Consider the following 25,093-nt stretch of genomic DNA (forward strand, 5'->3'; position numbering starts at 1 on the left):
TACACGGATTAACTACACCTATATACTGAATGTTTAAATAGTTCGGACTACCTGGATTATAAAGAACTTAAGACCAATATTGGTTTCATTTTTATTTTCTCAATTAATTATCCATAAATGTCAAAATAGTAAAATAGAAATAGTCTTCATGGAGTGTGATAAAGTTCAAATTGTATGTTGTTCCTGAAGGTCGCAAGAGAGTTTTCAGGTCTCAGGTTTGGAGTTTGGATCAGGTTTGATCATGTTAGTTGAGAGAAACGAACAGCTTTAAGATGATTTGACAGTGCTGTTTATTCCTGGTTCATTGTGACTAACTACTACATGTCTCGTTTTTGACCCCCCTTGTGGAATCTGCTGCATCACTGAAGACAAACAGTTTCAGTTTAGTGTCAGTGACTTCCCTCCCCCTCCTCTCAGCCCACACAGCAGAGACAGACAGGGGCAGGCAGGCTTCATATGCAAATATAGGCTGAGTAGGTGGCAGCCCAGAGCCCAGTGTGCAGCAATGTGAGGGCTCTGTCAAGCCCCGCCCACAGAAGCCAGTTACTAAGCAACCGTTAGCGAGGGGGAGGCGGGGCCATGAATTCAACAACTGTTGCCTGATCTGAGCTCTCACTGTGTGAATGCAAGTCAGCCGGCAAACCAGCCAGCCAGAGAGGGACAGTGTGTGAGTGTGAGGGTGTGAGGTGCAGAGTCTGTGCTCGTGTTTGTGTGTGTGAATGTGTGTGAGTGACACAGAAAGAGAGGGAGCAGGAGAAGCCCGGCAGCCGGTGCAGTGTTTTAAAGTGAACGATACATTGTGCTCTCTCTTCTGCCTCACTTTGGACTATACCATGACAGGAACTCACCCTTTGGACTATCCCGACTTCTCCTCCTCCTCTTACCTTTGAAGGAGGAACACCTGTGTGTGTTCAGCGTCTGTGTGTGCGTGCTTGTGTGTTTTGAGACAACAGACTTAGCCCTAGTGATCAGGGCAATTGGATGACTTCGGTGGATGAGGGTTTGGCTGGTGGAAAGAGGGGGATTGCTGACCATGGACTCCCCTCACTAGTAAACGGGGTAAGCAACCGGACTGCTCCCAGCCTGCTGAAATTAAGGAGTGATGAAAGCTCATTTGACAGAATGAGAACAAAACAGAGGAGGGAGGCAAGAGCAGGAAAGATGAAGCTTCAGAGAATGAAGAGGGAAAACACATAGTTCTTATGTCAGAGGGAAGACCGGGTAGTTAAAGGGGGGATTTCAGCTGCAGTGCAGCCCATTGTCTGTCAGTATGTGTTTGAATATGTGGGTGTTGGTGCATATAGTTGACCCTGCTACACAGCCTGCCTGTCTGTCCTGCTCAGCTGTTCGTGTTTCTGTCATCACAAGGCGCTTTCCATGCCTCTCTGATCACTCTCTTTTCATCCTTGCTTTCAATTGCGACGTTCTCTCCTATCCCCTCTCTGCTCTGCTTGCTCGGTTGCGGTTCACCGTCTCTCTGAAGGTAATGGGATTAATTGGAGACCGGGGTAGCTAGAAGGAGAGAGCATGGATGAGAGGGGCAGGGAGTGAGCGATCAAAAGAAGTGTGCAGGGAAGACAGTGAATATTGATTGACAATGCAGGTACAGATGGATTGAAAACAAAAGAAAACACGAGGAGGGGCGTGGATGCATCAAACAGGTTTTCTGTCAGTTTAATGATTTTAGTAACCACAATTACAATTCAAGTTATTTCTGTTTATTTTGGCAATATGTCAATGTTCAAAATGTTATACGAGGACATTCTGGGTCATGTGAAAGCTACCAGATAACTCGAACACAGAATGAACTATATGAAGTTGATATTCTAATTGATTTTGTGGTGTTCTAAATCATACTCATGTAGGTTACTCCTAAACACAGTTTATTAATGCGTGCTCTCAATATACGTGTGCACGTATGTGTGTAGATAATTTAAGAAATGACAATATTTGTTCTTTTGGCAGGACCCTTCTGACTGTGCCACTTCAACTGTATTAACATGATGATAATATAAGTGACCCTTGTTGCACTTTTTGTACCTTCCTGTATTCTTGCATTACTCCCTTAATAGAAAGGCGGGGTGAGTTTTATTTGTGCTGTGGTGATCACAATAGCAACATGTGACGTCAGAGTCTACTCACTTTGAACGCTCCAGGTATTTGACTGGACATTACATAATGAGATTTAGGCATACCGTGCCAAGTATGAAAGTCTCTTCTTGTTGTTCAGATTCTATAACATTCCTGGAGGTCTTCTATTTCCAACTCAAATTATTTCTGCTTAACTTATTGGAGAGACTGGTTGTTTTTTTTGATTGCACATCAGAGCTACAGAGCTACAGAGCTACTGAGCACAAATACTGAAACAAGGCAATCTATTTTTATAGTGTGCATTGCACATAGTTGCATTATGAATAAACCTGTAATTAGTTCTAATTTGTTGTTAAAAACAAACAAACAAACAAACAAGAAATGGCACTCAACCAACAGTAGCGTGTCCAGTGTCTGATAGGGCACAGTGTGTACGCTGAGTCTAGAATAACTAGATTACCATAAAGTGCTTAGCTGTACTGGATGAATGAGGGATAACCTGCAACAGTTAAAACAGTCAATGCAGAGATAGAGAAAAAAATCTTCAAACCTCAAATACTTCCCTGAGTCATTTATTTCATGTATTTCAGATTTACACATTTTATACACAGAAGCCTGTTTCGCCCTCATTTTCCTTTTAGAAAATCTTTTAAATTAGTTTTTGCAGGCAAAGATTGCAAAAAAAAAAAAAAGGAGGACACAAACAGCTGACAAGGGGCAACGGTTTGACCACCTGCTGAGTTTCTGCTACTGAACGACACACTGAAATGTCCCCCATTCAATAGTCAGCAGTAAAACGACTGACAAACATTCACTGTGAAAAAGACAATGCACTTTGTTAAAGAGAGACAGTGAAGTTCTGTCTTTTCTTTTCACTGGACTTGAACTTGTTGGCACAGGAAGGACAGCTATTACACCCAGCATTCAACACTTAAGGCTGCTAGATGTTTGAATAATAAACAAGACAAAGGGTGTCAATGTTTGTTTCCGATTAATTACACTTCTCTTTTTGCAATCCCAAACAATAATAGAGATGACTAGGATTCAAGGGAAGTGTGATTGAAACATACTGAACGCTGAATCAGTGGACCGCCGACATAAAACAGAAATTCTCATATTTCACAATTCTCTGTTTGATATTATTGTAAATTAAATATCTTTGCATTTTAAACTGGCGGTGTAATAAAACTAGAAAATGAAATGTGTTGTCTTGGTTTCTGGTTAGTCATCAGGGGCCATTGTTCCTAATGGGGGATATCAGTACTGCTAAACACTGGTGACTTTGGTATGACTTCTGCTATTTAATGTCACCTTCCTGGTTTTGATGTGAAGGAAGTGTTATTCATTCAAACATGCCATTAAGCAGTTGACAAAAATGTCTGAGTTCAGAGCAGGTCGTTGATGCCTTAAGGGCAAATGGGCTGCACACCTCCCAGCTTCATGCAAGAGTTTCTCATAATTACACCTCATACTCTATGACCTACATTTCGTTTTTTTTGTGACACGTGTGCACTTAAATATTTTGCTTTAATTTTTATGCTGAAGTTTCTCTCTCTCTCGCTGTCTTTTGGGCACGTATATACAGAGATAAGGAAATGCCACATTGACTGGACTTTTTCGGATATCACGAACACTAGCACATAAACTTGCACGTGTAACACCAGCGGCAGTCAGCAGGATCAACAAATGCTGTGCATGTAGCTTTGTAATGTACAATTAATAGAGCTAACCTGTCCTGTTCTTGGGGACCATCTTTGAAATTAATAATGCATTTCATCTATGAAGTCCCCAATGTTAATAGACAAAAAAAAAAACAAAAACAAAACAAAACTGCAGCATTACTCAATTTAAGAGATGAATTTCTAGTTCGCCTTGTTTAACAGGGCTACTTGTACACACATGTACCCAGTAACACAGGCTGAAACATTTCTGATAGTCATTCATTTCGCAGCCTTAACCTTTAACTCTCACTAATACCACCTGGTGTTAAACCTTTACTCCAAACGTAACCAGCATGTTAATCTTCACCCTAAAACCACCAAATATTCACCTCCAAACACAGCTTAAGAAACCTCACACTGCAGGATTTACTTCATCTTGTGAGGTTTTATTTTTAGAGGATGTCATTCAGTGGTTCAGAAGTACAGCAAACACAGACGCACACTGTTTCACAGCTTGGGATTTCCTGTGTGTATGTAAACTGGGTTTTATTGAAAATGCCCCCTCACAGTCTCTCGGGTGCTGCACCAGTCCCTCCCTGCATTGTCCTTTGTCCAGAGCAAGATCCCTGGTAATCCAAGCACCTACCTGTTTTGGCTGAGACCCGGATGGAAACAAATATATGTGTGTTTGTAATTAAACGCTGTGTAGGCAGAGTGGTAGTGTTCTTTATATACAAGGAGTTGAGTGTACCAATTTCTGTTCAAGCACCAGCTTTGACTTGAAGATGAATGAGTATGGAGGTAAGGAGGCAATATTTAAAGGTTTGTGAAATAGGGAGTTTCGGGTGTTTTTGTTTGAGTTAGGAGTGTTATGTCTCATTTGCTGAAACGCAGTGTGACTTAATATGTGACTTAATATGAAATATGAGTCACAACTTCTCTTTGTGTAATGTGTGAGTGTGAACATGTGTTGGAGTATTACTTACTATAAGAAGGTGGATAGAATGCAGATACATGCACATCCATTTGTGTGTCATTCTCCAAAATTGGCATTTTACTATTACTCAATTGAAAACCAAAGTAATTCACCATGTGCACAGTGCGACTGCCAACAACAAATCTTTTCTTTATGAATTAGTCAGCTGATCATTAACTCTAGACTGCAAAAATAATTAATATATGAATATTATATTAGACAGGCAACATTAGAGAAGACCAGAAAATGCTGTATATTTGGAAAATGTAATATGTATAACTCAGAAAATGTACTCAACAGTAAACCGACTAATTATTTCAGGTTTTAATTTTACTGAATTTGAGGGTTCTTATAAGTTTTAAGTGAAAAGCTCCTCCTAGCTCAATGTGTCTCACTGCCTGCTGGTGAGACCTAAGGCTGTTAACTGTCAGAATGGTAAATAGCAAAGAAGAAACATTAAACAATTCATAGTTCCATGTTTTCGGTGGTGATAATACTTGAGGAGCCTGGCATTTAGAAGGATTGGAGGAGAGAGAAAGAATAAGGGAGGATGAAGTGAACAAAGACAGATGCAGAAAAAGCCTCTGCAGAGAAACGCCTCTTATCATTCGTGCTCAGTCTGATAAACACAAGCAGAGACTCTGCTGTGCTGTCTGTGCCTGCTCTTTCTTCTGCTGCCCTTCACTCGCTTGCTTTCCTTCTTCCATCCCTCAATCTTTTTTTTTTTTTTTTTCCTTTATCTTTCCTCTTTTCAATTGCTTTTCACTCCTCCATGCATCCACCATTCCCTTTACTGCTGACTCACACTAAATCAAAGCTTCATGATTGTGGATCAATTCAGTCAGTTAATGTCTCATCCGGTCCTACCCCACACTGGTGTGGAATTCCCATCTCTATTTGGTTTTTCTCTGTCTTTTGGAAAACACTTGCTTTGCTTTATTGTTAGCAACGGGATGGTTACTGTCTGGCTGGTTATGCAACCCATGAAACCAGAGCAACACCTTTTTAAAACCTTCCAATCTGTATAATTCCCTTGTTGAAATGACAAACCACAAAAATGTTCGCTCAGATATTTTTACAGGACACTCCTAACAAGAGATCTTGTTTAAAGACTTGGATGTTTGTCTTGTTTGAAGAATATCTAATGCCAGCCAGCTTGCCTCAGTATTAATTAGATTCATTTAGCCTTTATTATTTCAAATTTACAATATACTGTTTCTTTGGTCATTTAGATGCTTTAATGGGGCATTCTGAAAAGAAACAGAGTGAAAGTAGAACTCCCACTCAGGAATTGTAAAAGTTGGCTTCAAGGTTTGAAAATAAGATGCTCATTTTATTCTTCTGATGCTCTGTACTCGTGATCTGGCAAGTTCAAGCCATCCTATCTTTTTACAATTAGATCAATAAGGGCTTGAAATGCCTGGTCATCCACACAATTCTGTATTGTGCCAGAGGTGCAGATTAATGATCGGTTGGTATTGACCCTCAGCACTCAGCATAGACTAACAGGGTTTGAGGGGATGTGAGCCTTATCTTTTTAAATGTAGCCACTGTAATGTGGTTTGCTGGATTGCATCCCCAGCTGTGTGAATGAATGACTAACCGATATTTTATATCATTCCCCGAAGTTGATTTCTGCATGGCGCCGCGACAGCTTCCATTTTTGTCTTTTGTCTTTTGGGACATTATGATACTAATAACTTGACAGTCTCTACCGATACCAAGTAAATCTTGTGGTTCCCAATATCTTATTCTGTGACCCTGCAAATAACAGCAAGCTAGAGGCCAAACAACCGTCCATCCATCTTCTACTGCTTTTCGTTTCCAGGGCGAAAATCATTTGAAAAGTTTTAAGTTTGCTTGTTGATGTTGTGAGCGCAAGGCTCACTTTATGAATTGTTGCTCCCTTAGCCCACAAGAAAAAGAGGTTAGCCACGGCCGTTTGTGGGTGTATTGAACATTGCTACAGTTGCCAGTTATAACTGACATGATGTGTTGTTCATATAAAGGGAACAACTGGAACTCCTTCGCCCTTCTGCGCACAGATCCAAATGTCTGTTTTTGAGCTGGTTAGATAAGTTTGAGGTGATCCCACCCTCAAGTTGTGATGGACTTGTTGTGACATGACTCCCTGCTTTGCTTTTGATGCAATTATTCAAGGGATTTATCACTGGAGCATAAAAACATGTTATATTTGGACTGTTGCTGAAACAACTGATGTTGTCATTCTTTATGGGAGGATGGTCTTGCATTTATATCATGGGTCTAACTAATAATGCTAATTATACCTCCATTTCATTTGAATATACCAACACATCAATAGCAGCAAGACAATCAAAAAAGAAACAGCTATCTTTCCACCATGAATAGCCTTTTTGCTTTTTCTGCTTTTTCTGCTGTGATGTGTCAAAGTGTCTTTGGCTGTTCAGTCTCCTTGAGGGAATTTTCATAACTGATCCAGATGACTTATTGTGTCAACAAAAAGTCATGTCAGTAGAGGCAAGTGCATGTAAGACAAGACATGCATAATTCAGTTTATGCCTAGCCCTGTTCATGCCTGACGTTCACATGCAGCTTCACTGATCTGATCATAAGTGGTCCCCTCTTAGTGCTTCAGGTACACGTGATTCTAAAATGTATCTCAAAATGCCCATGTGAGACCGTCAACTGGGTTTCACTCTTCTGCTATATATGCAAATAAGCAGGTCTACGGTGTTGTTTGATGCCAAATCAGAACAAGCGGGGCCATTGTCAGTTTACCTGCTCTTTCACTAACATGCAGTGACTGAGACTGTCAAGTGTTTCTCTTCCACAAAGACACGTCTTCATGCAGACAAATTTCATAAAGATTCAATCAATATATTTTATTTTGTCTAGCGATGTCATTTGCATTGCATTTATACTAATAGTTCCCACAGTGTTGCTCAACAACTATAGCTTGCGTGAGAGTCAATATTAGTCAATAGTTTGGTTTTCAGGTTTGTGTCACCAAGCTGTTGATTGTATTACATCAACTTTCATCATTCAACTGAAATGTAATTACTGGAAAATTATTCAGTACCCTATATATACATACCCTCACATATATATACTGCAATGTGTGTTTTGTTTTGTTGTGGGGTTTTTTCTAGCCTACAGAAGTTTCAGCTGTCCCTGGTCTTTGCTCTACCATCTGTCTCGCTCTTTCCACCTGACATGTAATGGTCTCTAGCTCACATTTAAGAGAAAACTGAGAAGTGTGCTCTGCTCTTGATGTCCTCTATCGTCATCTCGTTTCTGTTGACCTCTTACATTTCAATTGCAGCTGCACAGAGCATTAAATAATACATAGTTGCCTGAGAGCCTAGCTATACTAGTCTGTGTCATACATAACCATTCATGCTGAACAAGCTTTGTGTCTGGCTTTAGGTGTCTGGCCCGTACTTTTTCAGTGATTAGAGTAAACGTTTTTATCCAGACGCAGAAGTCATCTGAAAAAATCTGCAACATGGTGCTAATTCAGTGATGACCACGCGTATGTAATAGTTCCTTTTAAAACTGTGGACAGTACTGGAACAGAGAGAGTGATCGTACACATACACACAGTCAGGGCTAGCAGTAGCTCACATACAGTAGATATCTGTTAACCCAACTTTAATTCCTCTTCTAATAAACGAAGACGGATTTTTTTCTTCTCTACCTTCTTTGTCTCTTCATCTTCCCCCTCTCTAACATTGGTTTACCTCGGAGAGTGGGAAGGAGAACAGAAAAAGATTTTAACTAGGTCACACCCTGCAGCATCAGACAGTGAGATCTCAATATATTTTCAATGCTATTTTATTTAAAATATATTTTAAAAAATATTTTCAGAAATGAATGCTGTGCAAAGTAATGATATGAAGGTGGATGCTATTTAAAATTGAGAAAGACAAAGCAAGGAAGCACAAAAATATGTAGATGATCCTTCAGTTGTGTGAAAAAATTAGGCATCATGAGCATTAAAAAGTTGGAAAGTTTCTCGTATTCTGTACTTGGGTATTAGTTCAGAAGGATTTTGACTCAACTGCGCTTGACATCATTATATGTTCGAAAATGCCACTGATTTGGCAAAATATGAGCCTAAAAATGAAATAACAATACACACCAAGTTGTCCAAACAAACAATTAATGACAGCATAAATCCGCCTTTGGATGAACTAAGTACGAAGGCATGTCAAACCTCAGGCAGAGCAACTGTTATTAAAAGCACAGCAGCTCTTAGTGTGCTGGGTTCAAAGCCACCGGCAGGTTGGACTGTGTTTGGCAGGCTAGCTGTGTTTGTACTCAATGGAATCAACCAACTGCAACCACACTTTAGGCTCACGTTTTGGCAGTGGCAGCTCCAAGGTGGCTCCGGAGAGGTATACTGTAAAAACACACTTGTACTTATGTCTTTGTGTGGACATTGAGTAACATAACTGAACCCCTAAGCGACTATAGTTATAACTCTCACACAATCCTTTGAGGTTATGAGGACTGGCCCAATGTCTTCATTCATAAAGACTAAAACTCCAATCTAACTGTACACATCACATGCACCGGTGCAATATAGTTATTGTAGGTATTAAAATTTTACAAGAGTTGGAGTTTTAATCTTAATTGTATTGTATTGATAAGTTTATTAATTTCTAAGTTTATTACGACACTGCCATCACTGAGGGTCTTAGCACATTTTGACTTGTTCTAGCAGTTAGTTTATATAATGTGAGTGAGTACTACATATGAAAAACCTCCTTTCTCATTTGCACAATAAGCGCAACAGTTGTCAAGCCGCCCACTGTGTTAGCTTGCTCCAGTTTCTGAATTGTTGTGTTGGTGTGGGGGGGGCTGCTTATTTCCTTGCCACACACTGTGCTGTTTTTCAGCGGCGCAGTAGCACTGTAATAAAGTAGACTGCTGTAATAAATGTTAAAGAGACCTTTTCCTTAATTTTTCCCCTCTGTTGCTCAGCCTCACACCCCTCAGACGCTCTATGTTTATGTGGGTGTATTGTTGTGATGTGTGTCCTTGGTTGTTCAGGTATGGGAAGACATGTAAACAAATACAAACATAGCATTCAAATGCAAACAATTGAAAAATGTTTGCATTTCACACAGTAATACTTCTAAGTTAAAACTATACTTTTCATTACATCATATGTGCTTGCAATGGCCAAAAAAGCTTCTTGGATTTTTGCGAAATGTATTTTTTACATAGATACTTTGCCAACTTTACATGCCTATGGGGCGCCCTCCATAATCTAATAATAGAAATCCCTTAAAGAGGGATCCTATGGCCCCTTGCACTGCTGAGTTGCACATTCTGATTCATATATACTCGTGCTTTATTTCCATCTGTATGCCTAAATTAGTATTCATTTTTGCATATTTTAATTATTTTTGTCGTCATTGCTACTTTGAAGGAAGGGCTTAAATAAAAAATCAGGCTGGATTATTTTATTATTTAGCTTCATTATCAATCAAAACAGTCAATATATTTTCCTGGAATTTAAGGTCTAATAATCTAATGTGGCTCTTTAATCACTTTCAGCATGAATTTAGATACATCCAAAGTTAGTTGTTTATGCCTCATACCTATAGTCCATCCTCAGATTGATGCTTGCCTGCTTCTCTCCCTCTCTGTTACTCATCGTTACCAAACATTTACTCCATTTTCTTCCTCACCTCTCTGATGTTGGCTTCACCTGCCCCCTCTTCATTCTCCTTTATGTTCCTTTTGTTCAGTCATGCTGAGATAAGTCCTTGCTCTCTCTTTCATTGTTCTCGAGTCAAGTCACGAGAGAGTGAAACTAGATTGAGCAAGACCTGTGACCTTTGACCAGTCGCCCTTTCACCTCTGTAGCTCCCTGGTCCCCCAGTGTGAACCTAAGACCATTCCCACAGTGAAGGAATTTACTAAATGGGAACTCCACTTGAAAAAAAGCATCAACAAGCGTTACTCAAATAGCCTGAACCACCACTGATTTGTGAACTGCTCTCCCAAACCTCAAAACTAAATGATACATTTCCAGAATATAAAAAAAAACTGCACAAATGAAGTAATGCATTGACCCTTTTAACTTGGTTGTCTTCCTTTTTATGAACAGACACCACCATTTCCTAACAATTTCAATCAATTGTTAGTTAATGTCAAAATGTTACATGTTTCATGTTAGGTACAGGTTCTGGGACAATTATTATAAAAAAAAAAAATCATTACAATTATTTGGCTGTATGTTGAAAGTTGCTTCAGAGATTAATAATTAGCTAGTGAGAATTGGTGAGGATATTTTAGCTTCACAAAGTGTAATGCCTCAGAGGTCCAAAATATTTAGTTACTCTAAATAATGAGAAATCACCTTATAATGACAAATGGGACATCAGAGCTTGAGCTATAACTGTAACTGAAATAATGTCACAAAATCAAAAATGTCAATTCCTGCTTAAAAGGTATTCACGTCAGCAGCCATGCTCAAGACTTTTCATGTCTCTGTTGTTACAGGTCGGTTTTGATAAATTTCTTTGTACATTCTCATCCTAAACCCGGTCACCCCATTCTTCTTTGCCAGGGTGGTGTGGAGGAACGGGTTTGTCCGGTCATCATGTGTACACGGGCCTATCCTGACCCCATCTCTGAGTGCCAGCTGTTCCCAGGAGAAGTGGAAGAGCCTGAGGGGGAGGTGGCAGGAGAGGGCAAGGAGAGGGAATCGGACAGAGACAGTGCTGCGGAAAGCACCCAAGAGTCAGACACATCTGACGGCGTGATCAGACCAGGGGACAAAGAAGACGGACTGAGAGATCTCTTTTTTCCCGGGGAGAAGTAAGCACTGCTCCACATCTCACCCCAGTTTCAGAAGATGACCTTTACTGCTGTGCCCTTTGTTCTTTGTGATGTGTCATCAGATGCATCAGTCTACACAATATTACTTTCTAAAGTAAAGGGAGATATTTAGATTGTGGTGGTGGGTACCATTTTTATTCACCTAAGATTCTTCACCTCTGCCATTACCTGAGTGGTGCCTTTGTTTTGATTTGACCTTCAAAACGAAGTTTGTGCGACACCTACCTCACAGTTTTTTTTCCCAGTAGGTGTGGTCAGACAAGCATCTCAGTGACCTCTGACCTATCGACACGCTCCTCAGCCTCTCTGAACGAAGTGCAGTTTGAGGACTACGGGGAGGGGGACGAACCAGACTACACTCTCAGCAGCCCCTGTCCAGACGACGAGACTCGTACTAACGGATACTCTGACCTTGGCTCATCTGTACCTTCTAGGTAAGATAGAAAACATTGCTCTTTGTGATCAAAGGCTGAGCTGGATACTCATGGCATGGTAAAGTGTTTTATATTTACAATCTTGTGGACTGGTCATTGTGGTGGCTGTGTCTGCTTTATCTGGAGTTATGACCACAGTAAGAGCCAACCATTTACATATAAAAAGCCTTCCCATCAGGTCTCCCTCCTGCCTCCAAAAAAGAAACACTGTAGTAGGTTCTGTCAGACTCTCGGGCATACAGAGTAGCTAAGTGAATAATGACAGATGGAAAACCTTGTTCACAGACTGCTTTTGTTCAAAGGTATATAATATGTTGGGCTTGGAAGAAACTGAGTATAGACAGACAGAAAGTACAACATAAAATAGCCCACATGAACCTTTTTAATGTGTATAATTATATTTCCTGATTGCCTGAAAGTAAATGTTTGGTGACTTACAATGAGTATTTATACTGGACGGTGGTAACCACTCAGTGTAAAGATAATGTGCAGATAATTATACATTTGTGTTTGGGTGAGTGAGTGTGCAGTAGGCTTTCTGTGCTTTTTCTCAAAGGTTAAGTAATGATAAAAACACTGACCAGTTTCTGGAGCTTCAACTCTATGAAATATATTTAGCTTGAACCTCTGCATTATCATTACCTGACTTTAAGTCTTGACTGCAGAAGTGTACCTATGGAGTTCTTGCCCTTAAGGCTACATTAATATTCATCAAAAGCCTGTATTTAATGGGATTAAGTCTCCCGGCTGATAGACTGGCAATACAGCTCCATGCTCCCTCCACGCATACCAAGCAGACAAAACTCCCTAAATGGTGTTGGCATAGAGATTTAAATGCAAAATAAAGCCCAGATCTACAAGAAGTCTTAGACAACTATGCATGGGAAAGAAACAAAGTCACAGTATAAAGTAGGTTAAAGATGCTTCCAAGTCTGTTTAAAAGTTGATGTTCTTTAACTCATCTCTGAGCTGTGTTGATTTAAGAGTAAACAGGGTTTTAGGCAGAAATTAATGGATTTGAGAGAGAGAGTTACCAAAATCCATAAAAAAAAAAAATCAGGAAGTGCTTGTAGAACCTTCATAGTGATAATGTTTGATGAATTTTGTTTATTTCAGTCTTCTCAAAATGAGGTCACAGTTTTGACTGTCTTTGAAGGTGTTCAACTTTTCAATCTTCGAAATCTCTTTATCTCTTTTTATGTTGAGTTTCTCTTTATTTGCTGTTTTTTTGGTGGCAAGCTGGTTCAGATTTCAAGCTGACACCGACTGGATGGATTTATACAATCACAATGTGTTTCACTGATCTCACATTTAATCAAGTCCAGTTCCATTTGTAATAATTTATTCTTAGTTTTTAAATTAGAACATTAAAATTGTGTGGCTATGTGTGTTTACAGTGCAGGCCAGACTCCTCGTAAGGTGCGTCAGCATTACACTGGTGAACTGATGGATGTCTACTGTTCTCAGTGCAGCAAAAAGGTCAACCTACTAAATGACCTGGAGGCCCGCCTCAAAAACCTCAAGGCTAACAGGTACACACAGGACACACTGACAAACACACAACACACAAGAGCTCGACCCACCAAATCCCAGCAGCATCTAGGAGTCACTTTGTGAACAGAGAGATGTTCAAAAGACATGTTGAAAATTTCATGCAATCTTTATCTCTTGTCCTGTCATCAAACCTTTTCCCTGCTGACTGCCATACTTTTGACCATTAGCCAGTCAAATGATATCAATTCCTCCCACCAGTTTTTTTTAAACTAAACTCAACGATAATTTCACATATTTCTCTGAAAAATGTCCTTAAGTTATGCTGCGAGGCGATTTTAGTCATGGCACATTAGAAGACAATGACATAATCATACATGACAGGGACATTGTCATTTATGATGACAACCCTCATGGGTGTGTGTGCAGGATACACACAGGAGGAATTTGAAGTGTATCGGTCACACTAAATTTAGGGGTTACTGTCTTGAGGGCTGTTAATGTAGTATGATTAGGTAAGGATGATGACATATTGTTAGAGGTGTTTAAAGCATTCCTCCTCCAATATAATGCACGTTGTCACACACACACACTCACACACACAAACACACAAAGACTAAATGATTGTAATATAAAACTGACAGGCCCTTGCCTACCTGAACATCCACTGTAATTGGGAAACTATTATTAGAAAGATAATCCTAGGTGAACATTAAAACAAACTGAAGTACACACACACACACACACACACACACACACACACACACACAAGTACGTTCATATGCAGGCACATAATCATATTAGGAAAATAATTTTTGAACGGTGGACATTCACGGTTTCTCTTTCTTACTCTCTGTTGCCTTTGCAGGATTTCCCCCTGGAGTGAAACTGTTTCATAATTCAACATGATTCTCATAACTGGACTTGTGCTTTTCTGTTACGATGATGAAGCACAGATAAGGAGAAAGAGCAGGAATATTAGCGTGAGAGACACATAAATTAAAATGTATCTCTCCCAAATGTTACTTTGTGACTGAGATAGTGAAGATACCGGTGCTGGCAATGGACTGTAACTATGAGGCATAAAAACTTTAGGGAAATGTGTTGCAGGTCCTCTGAATAGATTTGATCACTTCTTCAAAACATCCCCCAAGATTGATTTAGAGAGAAGAGTGAATTTCAGGCAAGAATGGATTTAGACGAAAGAAGCTTTTGCCACTAAGCAACATATTGTATTTAATGGGTCATTTGAGCATGTCACATTTATTAATACCATTTAGCTTAATTAAATTGCCCTCATTGAAGCATGAGTAACAGCTGTGGGGTATTAAAAAATTTTAGACCATGAGATTCCCTCACATGAAGTATCCTGTGCATTCTATAATGTGCATGCAGCAGCTCAGTGACACCAGAGGTGTTGAAGTTTTCCAGCGCACCTTTGAATATGCTCATAGTTCCATGTAAAAACACAAAGTATATGAAATTAATAGTTTGTTTAGTAATAGTAATAGAAGTTTATTTTGATTAGTGGGTCAGTGTGTGGAAAGGCACTTTCACTCAAAAAGGGTGGGGTTGATCACAGCAAATCTTTCAGTTAAGCGAATTAAGAAAAACTTTTACTTGCAGTAACTCTCCTGTACAGTTTGGCCTCTCAGACCTCTTCAAATCATTTTGTCACTTGGGATTATACGCTCAAGTGAAATTTAGTTTCATCTAAGTGCTTGTGGAATTCTTTTCCTTTATTTCTTTATTTCTTTCTTTGTGAAGCCTCTTCATATTCTTCATATTTTTTTTTCCTTCAGCTGTTTGCACTGAATGGAATACAGCTCTTCTGAGCTGTCACAGCTTGTTGGATTGAGCAAAGTTCAGTTGAATGTGAATGAATGTGTATCTTAGTAACGCCTTATGGGAGTTTCTTTCTATTTGGTACGAGTGAGTTCATTTGGACTCAAGAATGAACTGATGAGAATTTGACTGTCAGAGGTCAAAACAGCTTTGACCACACAAAACATTTTATTTGCTATCAATCAAGAATCACTAATAATGACAAAGTTTAACACAAATGTATAATCTGATTTGACAACAGGTCAAAGCCACAGTGACATGATAATGTCACTGCAAAAAGAATGGCCGTTATTTAACACTAACATGGAGCAGGAAGGAAGGTCATGTATTGTCATTATATTTCCTGCAGTGTGACGGCTTTGCAGTGAAATACAACTGTGGGGCTGTGTATTAGTAAAATACATGATGCGATCTAATACAAATGGTACAGCCATTTGGAGCTGACAAATTATGATCATTGTTTTTGTTTTTTTTTTATCAGATTTGCCATTTTTACTGTCGTGTTCTCAAGGCTATCTCTTTCGTGCCAAGAGTTGATGGTGATGTTAGTTTTAAGGCTACATGAACTGACATACTGAACTCTATGTTGGCTCATTTTTGTTAATCCAATGTGAAAATCAGCAAAGACCATCTGAGCAAATATAACCCCGTACTCACAGAAGCAGGAGTGAAAATGTATGAACACTGATTTGCCCTTCACTGTTTCCTTTCTCTGTCAGTCTCCAGTGTCGCACTTAATAGCCAACATGTTAATTGCCTTCAGCAGTAATTCTGTGTGTATTGTTGAGCTGTGCACCTAGACATTTCCATGGAAATTCCCTGTATTAAAAAAAAAACAACAGTAACAACAAAAGACAGTCTTTCATTTTGTTTTTTTTTTTTCTTTTTAGCCCCAACAGGAAAATCTCCAGCAATGCTTTTGGAAGGTAGGTCACTTACCACACTGTGTGTGTGTGTGTGTGTGTGTGTGTGTGTGTGTGTGTGTGTGTGTGTGTGTGTGTGTGTGTGTGTGTGTGTGTGTGTGTGTGTGTTTGTGTTGTGTAAAGAGAGGGTCATTTACTTGTTCCCTGTTTACGCATTATACAGCCTGTGCTGCACGTGTTTGCTCTGTTCGCTGACACAGAGACACACACACGCATACAACAAGATCAAGAGTTAGTACTTCCTTATCACTGAGGTGCCCAGTCGTTGCTTCTAACAGTCTGTTAATTACTAACTAGTCATGTCAGTGAAAATGCAGGATGTTTCGTTAAGATTAATCTGATCTGAAACCAAACATGCTGTAAAATTTTCTGTTTTTGTTCCGGTGGTGAGGCAAAGAGTCTGGACAACACCTTCAGGGTTAAAGCCACCTCATGGCCTGTTGGTCTGTAGGGGCTGAACTGTTTTGTATCTTAAGCCTTGGTCCTGTCCTTGGTCCTACCCACAGAAACTGAGTTACAGTGACAGAATGAAAATGCCCTGTCAGGCCTGATCTATGTTTTCAATATAAGGTTGGGCTCTTGCCCTGTTCTTTTCTCTCTGCATTCCTCAGTTTAGCTCCACTTCTTTCTCTTAAATGTATATACTTAAATGTTGCCCCTGACACAGTCAGATATGCACACACCTGTCTGGATGTCTTCTGAATGTGTGCGTTTATGTGTCTGTTTGTACAATTTTTTTTTTATTCGATTTTTAAGCTGTTGTTTTTGACACGGCCCTAAATAATCTACTCTCTTTTGTGTAAGAATCAGTGTAGGGGTCAGTCTCACGCTCACAAACACACAAACACACACACACTGGTCCTCACCTGGGTCCACTGTCAGCTGGTTCCTCCTTATTAGTTTGTGTGTCCCTGTGTGTTTGAACAGACAGCTCCTCCACAACAGCAACTTGAGCAGCAGTAACGGCAGCACGGAGGACCTTTTCCGAGACAGTATTGACTCGTGTGACATCGACATCAATGAGAAGGTATGGACGTGTTTGTGTTCTCTGTGTGTGTGCGCGTGTATGCGTTTAGACATTTGTTTGGGCATACGTTGGATCTGTGCCAATATTTAACAAAGATCTTTTAAGCAGTAAGTAGATGCCCATGGGGAGTACTTGCTCTTGCTCTTTCTGTCGGACAACTGAAAACTAATAAAAAAATAAACATATCTCACCTCCAGCTTTTGCTATACACTGTCAGCACTGAGAGTGAAGACATGTTCCTGGTGGATGCACAGCTCGCGATGAGAATTATTTATCCGATTTCTGTCAGGACTCCTCTTATGTCTGCAAAATTAAGAGAAATGTGAATTTTACTTACCATTTCAGACTGTGACAGAAGATAGAGTGAGAGGAAGATATGCACAGTTTTACCTAGGATTCATTGTAAATGTTGCTTTACGTACCAGAATATGATTTTTGAATATAATTGTGCTGATTATTTTTATGTTTCTGTCAGGTGAGTTTTCTTGAGAAGAAGGTGGCAGAACTGGAGAGCGAGATTCTGGCAAATGGTGAAGTCAAGTCGAGGCTGAAGCAGGAGAACACACAGCTAGTACACAGGTAGTCATTATTTTTATAATAACTGTATTATCTCTGTCATATCTTGTTCAGGGATGATGATGAGGCAAAGAGTTTTTCCCCCATAGGATTAATCTTGGAGATAAGACACAACAACAGTCAAGCCTTGGGTCATTGGTGCATGAAAAAGTCATACTCAGTCATGACAGTGAGTGAGTTTTATGTTTATCACCTCAGGGTTCATGAACTGGAGGAGCAGCTGAAAGATCAGGAAACACGAGCAGAACTAAATCTGCAAGACGGGCTAAGAAGGCATCGAGAGGCCTACAGCAAGATGGAGAGAGACATGAACACGCAGACCGAACTGCTGACCAACAGGTGCGGAACAAAGACAATACATCTTTGTTTTGCAGATGTTGTGTTGGTGTCCAGATGTACTGGGGTTGTATTGGTGAGAAGTAGATAAAATACATAGACCCGAGAAACCCTGGCTACGATGTTTGAGCTGCCAGCTTGTTAAGAGAAAGTAAAAAAAATCTCTAACTGTAAGATTAACAGACCTGCTCAGAAACCCCTCTTGGGGTTTGTTAGCTGCCTGTGGAACTGCAGAACTTCGGCAGTTGTTTGCCAAAAGCAGTCCTTTAGCTGACTAAGGTGCACATTATATTTTTTATGAAAATACAGTGATGGTTTTTTGTTTGTTTTCAGAGTTAAGCAGTTGGAGGAGGAGAATAGTGAAATGACTCTTAGCCTGTGCCGGCTCAAGTCACAGACAGAGAAACTGGATGAGGTAAGCCATATTTCTGCTTTTTTTTTTTTTCATCCAGTGCATCTTCTCATTATTCTGTCTTTATTTTCCTCTTTCTATCACAAACACGTCTTCATTTAGCTCCCTTTTTCTTTTATAAATATGCAAAGTCTTAGTGATATCCATATTCGCACATTCATACACAGACACAGATTATGAGGAAGTGTGATTCAACGAATCAGTGTTAGAAATAGCAATTGGGTGTTTAACCACATTTTGGCTCACACCTGATCACTGTCAATTCAACATGCTGCTAAATATGTTACTGGAAATGGACATCTTGCTTGTATGTGTGATTTTTCTGTATTAAATGTACTTTAAAATCCTCTGATACCAAAAATACCGGTGTGGGTGGTTGAATAGTATAGTAAACGGACTGGAATTAGCTAGCACTTTTCTAGTCTAACTGACTGTTAGTCTTATTAACAACTCAAAATATTTTTCAAAACTTCCCATGGTCACCCAGTCACTCATGAATAGATCAAACTCACTAATGGAACAACCATGGGGTTCAATACTTTGCCCAAAGACATTTCAGCACATCCATCGAGGAGCTGGGGATCAGATTTGTGTATAGCTTGCTTCACCTCCACACCCAAAGCAACAGAAATACAGTACCTGCACTTGAAAGGCAAAATAGATTTCTAACCATAAATGACTGTGCTTATCCACAGGAGAAGCAAAGAATGACAGACAAGTTGGAGGACACCAGCCTGCGCCTCAAGGATGAGATGGACCTCTACAGGAAAATGATGGACAAGCTGAGACAGAATAGACTTCAGTTTCAGAAAGAGAAGGAAGCCATGCAAGAGGTGGGTGGGATTGTTTTATGTAATCACATACACTCACAAACAGGAGGGTGGTTTATTTATTCAATTTCTTGATCTATTACCTGTCTTTCTCTCTTCTGTCTCCCTGCAGTTATTCACTTCATACACCTACAAAGCACTACACTGATATTATATAACGTTGCTCATCCATCCTTTATCTTTTGCCTAGCTGATAGAGGACCTGCGTCGAGAGCTGGAACATTTGCAGTTGTTCAAACTGGAGGCAGAAAGGCCTGGAGGCCGCAGCCGCACCTCCTCCTCCAGCCTGGCAGATTTCAACAGCAGGACCAGGGAAGTGGAGCTAGAGCATGAGGTCAAGAGACTCAAGCAGGTACTGATGAAAGGCTCTTTTCAAGTAATTTATTGTGCATGGCCAGCTCAGTAAGTACTGTGACAAGTGGTTTTCAGGGGTGACTGTACACTCAGTGTGTAGTTAGATACTGAGATGTTTGAACAAGGCTTTCGCATAGATTTAGGATCCTGAAGCCAAGATTGAGGTCCTAGAAATACTTCCTATTCAAGTGTAGGTTGCACTGAGAGATTGTGTCACAAAGTGTTCTACATAAATATCTGTCACTGTTTTTTTTTTTTTTTTTTTTGCAGCAAATATATATATTTAATTTAATTCTCAGTCAAGTTTAAATGTCATGTAACCAAATGTTTTAATTTGTTCCAAAAACAGAAGAGATAGTTTTACTGATAATCCTATCTTTAATAATATTAGTTAGTGCACTCTCTGACTCTCTGTGAATCCCTCCCTTATTCAGCTGCCCACTGCATTACTACACAATGTCCAAATTACAGTACCACCCCGCATTTTTGGCCAACCAATATAGCAGTACAAAACCACTACATTATACTTTTACACTACTAGGTTACAACCAACTCTGAAGCTTTCAGTGAACACAAATTCACAAAATGATTCAGATAGTTTCGGATGATGCAGTTCACAGATTCATTCTTGTGTTATCTTTATCCCTGCAGAACTCAGTGCACTTACCCTTGCTCTAACAGACATTGGTTTTCATTTACCACACTAAAATGGTTATATAGCCCGGGGAAAGTGAAGTGTTACTTTTATTAAATGAGGCCCACTTTTGGCATATTTGTGGCTGCACACACGAGGTGGTCCTGGAATAGATGCTCTGAAGGAGGTTGGATATAGGCTGAAATTGATCCAAGTACTAGTGAGGTTAGGGGTTGGTTAAGATCACAGTCAAAAGCAGTACTGTCTGCGACATGATGTACTGATAGTAATGTAATGGTGAACTCACTGAAGCTTAACTTCATCACATTTTATGAGGCTGTAAGCTACAGAGTTTAGACTGCTCTGTATGTATGTCTTCTCTGTTCTTCAGTTTCAGTATTTAAATAAGATAATATTTGACTCTAGGGGTCTAACTCAACAGAAAAATGGTTAAATGTCATAGTACTCTTTCCAGTTTGCGCAAACTGTAAGGCCTGGTTCAAAGTAAACATGGAAGGTAAGGGAGTAGATTAATGTTTTTCAGATGTCCTCTGTGATTAGACCAGTGAAAGCAGATTTTAACGCTCTTTGAAGTTGTACAGAAGCTTTGTCTGACTCTAATGACATGTGATTGAAGGAATTAGAACGTGCTCTTCAAAGTTCCTGAGCCACAAGAAAAGGAAAGAAAGGGGAAAAGTTACCAAAGCCACCAGGCCTGCGGGTAACATCAGTAATATATAGCCAGTCACTGAGAATTGCTGATTCAACCCATGTGTGGATTTTATCAGGACTTCAGATGATAAGGTCCATGTCTCGCTATGGCCTCGAGCCAAACTTTTCACAGTGAGTGCAGGCAAGCAAGAAAGGTAATGATAATAATTTTACGCCAGCTTTAGTCTCCAGGTACTTTTTTTTATGTCTTTCATAATGTCACCTTATTCAAGATGTAGAACAATTCAGTGTGACTGTCTGTGGTGGGCCAAATAAGCCAAGCAAAGCTGTATGTACAGACAGTGGTTTGTAGCATCTGCAGAAAGGATACACTCACTATCTCATGGTTGCTTGTGCACCTCTGTAAATGTTTCTATGTGTGTGTCCAGCGATTTCTGTCCCAGGACTTTCTTCCCCCTGAATTCCAGCACCTGGTGTTGTCTGGGGCTTGGCTCCGCCCCAGTCTGATGGTAAAATTGTTTCTGTGACCTTTGATCTCTCAATTAACCACTAATTGCTATGGAGTACTATGGCCGTGCCCCAGCTGAATTGGGGTCAGTGTTGCAATCCCGCTACTAATGGTTCACCATAAATAAGGGGGAAGCAAACTGACCACTTCTCACTGCTCAAAGGCAACTTAATCATGGAGCTTTCATAACTCACCCAAAAATGCAGGGGAGCAGTTTGTTCTGTAACACACATAACCCATGTTATGTCCTGTAGGTGTTGCCAAAATAGATGTCCGTTTGCTTCTGGATGAGGCAAGTGCAGTGTTTTGGCGTATGGGCTGAGTAATGCTTGAGTAGTGGCCATGAAAAGGAAAAAAAAAAAAAAAATTAACATCGGTGCGGTCCGGATACTTATCCCATTCTCATCCTATCTCTCTCCTCTCCCTACCACTCTGATTCTGCATTTTTAGGAAAACCAGAAGCTGAGGGAGCAGAACGATGAGCTGAACGGTCAGATTCTCAGCCTCAGCCTATATGAAGCAAAGAACCTGTTTGCCACACAGACCAAGGCCCAGTCTTTGGCTGCAGAGATAGATAATGCCTCCAGAGACCAGGTAAAATCAGGGTAGTAAACTGTACATACTGAGAAGGCTGTGCTTCAGGCTATTTATTTATTTATTGAAAGTAGTAGAAAGTAGCAGCTGCAGCATAATTGTATTTCTAGGACTTATCACAGCGTGATACTGTTCTAAATATTGTAGATTTAATCTATCATGCTTAGTAATGGAGGTCACCATGGATATATCGCACATGTCAGCTAACGGCTGGACCCTTCAGTGGAAATATTCTTGGATAAAAGGGAATTACTGGAAAGAATAAAATCTTTACAGCATTTCTGTACAGTCATCATACAAAGATGAACAAAGAACAAAGAACAGAGAACATACAAAGAAGTTTTAACCTGCCATTTATTAACACTGTGTTTTACTTGAGGTCTTGTATAATAATCCAATCACTAAAACTGTTTTGTGCATTGTTTAAAAAAAAATCAATGCATTTGATATCCTTCTTTTTCCCAGTTAATGGAAGCCCTGAAGGAACAGGAGGAAATCAACTTACGCCTGCGACAGTACATGGATAAAATCATCCTGTCCATCCTAGACCACAACCCCTCCATTTTAGAGATCAAAAACTAGCAGTGACTCAACTGGAATGAGAATCAATCGTCACCTACGAAGAGAGAGGACCATTCCAGTTGTTTGATTAGAACCTGCAACCTGAGTCAGGAGCCTGTACAGGAAAGTAGAGAGAGACAGACTGGGTCTTTAGACAAACTGGGGAATTATAACTAGATCTACATTGCCCCCTGCTGTTTGTGGCAGGAAGAAAACTTCTCTTGCAGAAAAGGTTGAATGTGTCCGTATGAAGAACGAGAGCCAACATCTGCTGGCTGACTTTAGGTCGTGCTACTTTCACTCTTCAACTAGCTCTCTCCTGTCTTGTTTTTGTTCTGTCAATCCTATGACCTTAAGTCACTGTTACAATTTTGTTCACACAAGGAAAACCTGGTGATTTTTTTTTCCCCCAGGATCATCCTGCATTTCACATGCATTGAGGATCAACAAAGTCACTTGATGTTCAACACAGCCATGCAGTTTGGCAAAAAAAAAAAGAAAGAAAGACTGGAACAAGGTCACAGACCTGTTGGGGATTCTACTGTATCCTGGTGTAATATTAGCTGCCAGTTGGGGATGGCGTAGGAAGATGCATTTAGGAAAATGCATTGAGACGGACAAACGGTTTGGCAGGCAAACTGTAACTCTTAGTGAGTCAGCCATGAAGGCAGGTTAGTCTGCTGTTGCCCAATCTGTGAACCGCCAATCTGTTGTATTCCCCGAATGCAAGAGTTATTTGGAAAAGCAGGTGTTAAAATTAGGGTGAGAAAAGAGACACTAATGGAAAGAAAGAAAAGAAGGATGCCTTGATTATAAACTGAAAACAATTATATAAGCAACAGGGTGCTCTCTAATAAAAGGGGTTGAGTCCATTGACGAACCATGGATGCGAGCAAAGGAGAGTTTTGGTGAAGTCTCTGAGGGCTTATGGGAGGTGAGCATTAATGTTTTTGTTTGTTCTTGAGAACCTGTCTTCCTGGAAGGTTGAAACAGCACTTTCAATGTCAATCAGTCTAGTAGTGAATAAATTTCACTGAGATGTGCCCCATAAATTGGTTCAGGCGAGTAGCAGATGAGTGTCGCTTTATGGCACTGAAGCTGCAACCAAGGAGTGTCTTTAAACTGTAACGTCTGTGGCTGCTGGTTTCCAGCAAAGCTTGATCTTGAAAAAGTATCTCCATTGATATGTGTGATATGAATGTACGGGATGTATGGAGGATTTCCTCAGTGTGACTGGTAGACATTGTAACATGGTTTACTAAATAATTCCTGTATGCTCAGTGAAATCAGTTTGGGTACTGTTTGTGAGCATCCATCACTTTTAGGTGCAAAAAACTGGATTAGTAATCTCAGTGAAGCCTACAGGTTGCAGATTGTAGCTAATCCCCTGATGGCTCTCTGAAACATTCTAATACTGTATATATCATGAATGTACAACTTGATATTCTAATTTCTGCAGGGCCCAAAACGCTTGAATTCAAATCTCTACTTGACTAAGTTGTAACACGAGTACAGTATTCTGTACTGCAAAGAGGTGTTCATTGTTTGAGAGGATAAACAATTACAATCTGCTGTGTTATGTAATTATTCTAAACTTGAGTTTTGCTTCCTTGCACAAAAAAAGATTGTTTTCTTTTTGCATGGTTCACATTTTCTTCTGTCTGTGCCTTTTGCAGACATTTTTCAAGATGATGTTGCTATAAAATTTCATAGTTTTTGAAGGTACATTTTATGTCTATGTCTCACATATTTTCTTGACTTGTAAATGTTGTAATTATAAAGTGATAATTTGTATTCATGTGCCACTCACTACTCTTTTCAAGTTGATACTATGAAAACTATTTTATACAGTTTTATCACAGAAGAACTTGTGATTGCTTACATGCCCAATTAGGAAAGCAGTGTAGCACAATGCTTTGAATGGTACGCAAGCCAGGTTAGCAATTTCACAATATTTTGTCATTGTAATAATTTTGTAATGTAGAGAGGGATGTTAAGTTGTATTTCTCTGCATTTTGTTCAAAGGTTCACTTCCTTAAGGTTTGCTTTAAATTGGCTTTCATGTGGTTATAAACTGTCTTCCTAATGTAAACTAAATGGTGAGCATTATGATATATTGACTTATTTAACAGTACTTGCTGACTTGTGTCCTGTTTTGCCTCACAAATTGTTTCACTCTAGAGCTGCTTGTGCCATCTTAGATAAATAAAAAAAAAATAATAAAAAAAATCGGCCAAAAAAATCAATAGTAGGCTTCCATCTTGTAGCTTTAAAATTTTTAATTATTAGGGCTATCCAATGCATTGTAGTCACTGGACATGGCAATAAAAA

General features: G+C 39.7%; 1 protein-coding gene across 1 annotated transcript; it reads left to right on the forward strand.

Annotated features, from left to right (window-relative positions):
• Positions 1–631: 631 nt before the first annotated feature.
• On the forward strand, positions 632–25,014 carry rab11fip4b (RAB11 family interacting protein 4 (class II) b). Its single transcript, XM_029509189.1, has 13 exons — positions 632–1,059; positions 11,294–11,544; positions 11,811–11,999; positions 13,397–13,531; positions 16,226–16,261; positions 17,186–17,285; positions 17,761–17,864; positions 18,060–18,200; positions 18,531–18,612; positions 19,305–19,442; positions 19,630–19,791; positions 22,058–22,201; positions 22,667–25,014. Exons 1-13 carry the CDS (start codon positions 982–984, stop codon positions 22,781–22,783), a joined length of 1,677 nt encoding a protein of 558 aa, XP_029365049.1. The 5' UTR covers positions 632–981; the 3' UTR covers positions 22,784–25,014.
• Positions 25,015–25,093: the final 79 nt, after the last annotated feature.

Source organism: Echeneis naucrates, chromosome 1 (assembly GCF_900963305.1).
Source record: "Echeneis naucrates chromosome 1, fEcheNa1.1, whole genome shotgun sequence".
NCBI lineage: Eukaryota > Metazoa > Chordata > Actinopteri > Carangiformes > Echeneidae > Echeneis > Echeneis naucrates.

Bases quoted from the DNA above. Each gene is read 5' to 3' on its own strand.
- rab11fip4b (XM_029509189.1), top strand. From the start codon at position 982: ATGACTTCGGTGGATGAGGGTTTGGCTGGTGGAAAGAGGGGGATTGCT. The intron at 11,545-11,810 runs GTAAGCACTGCT...TTTTTTTCCCAG, and splicing joins CTCTTTTTTCCCGGGGAGAA to TAGGTGTGGTCAGACAAGCA. The intron at 17,286-17,760 runs GTATGGACGTGT...TGTTTCTGTCAG, and splicing joins ACATCGACATCAATGAGAAG to GTGAGTTTTCTTGAGAAGAA.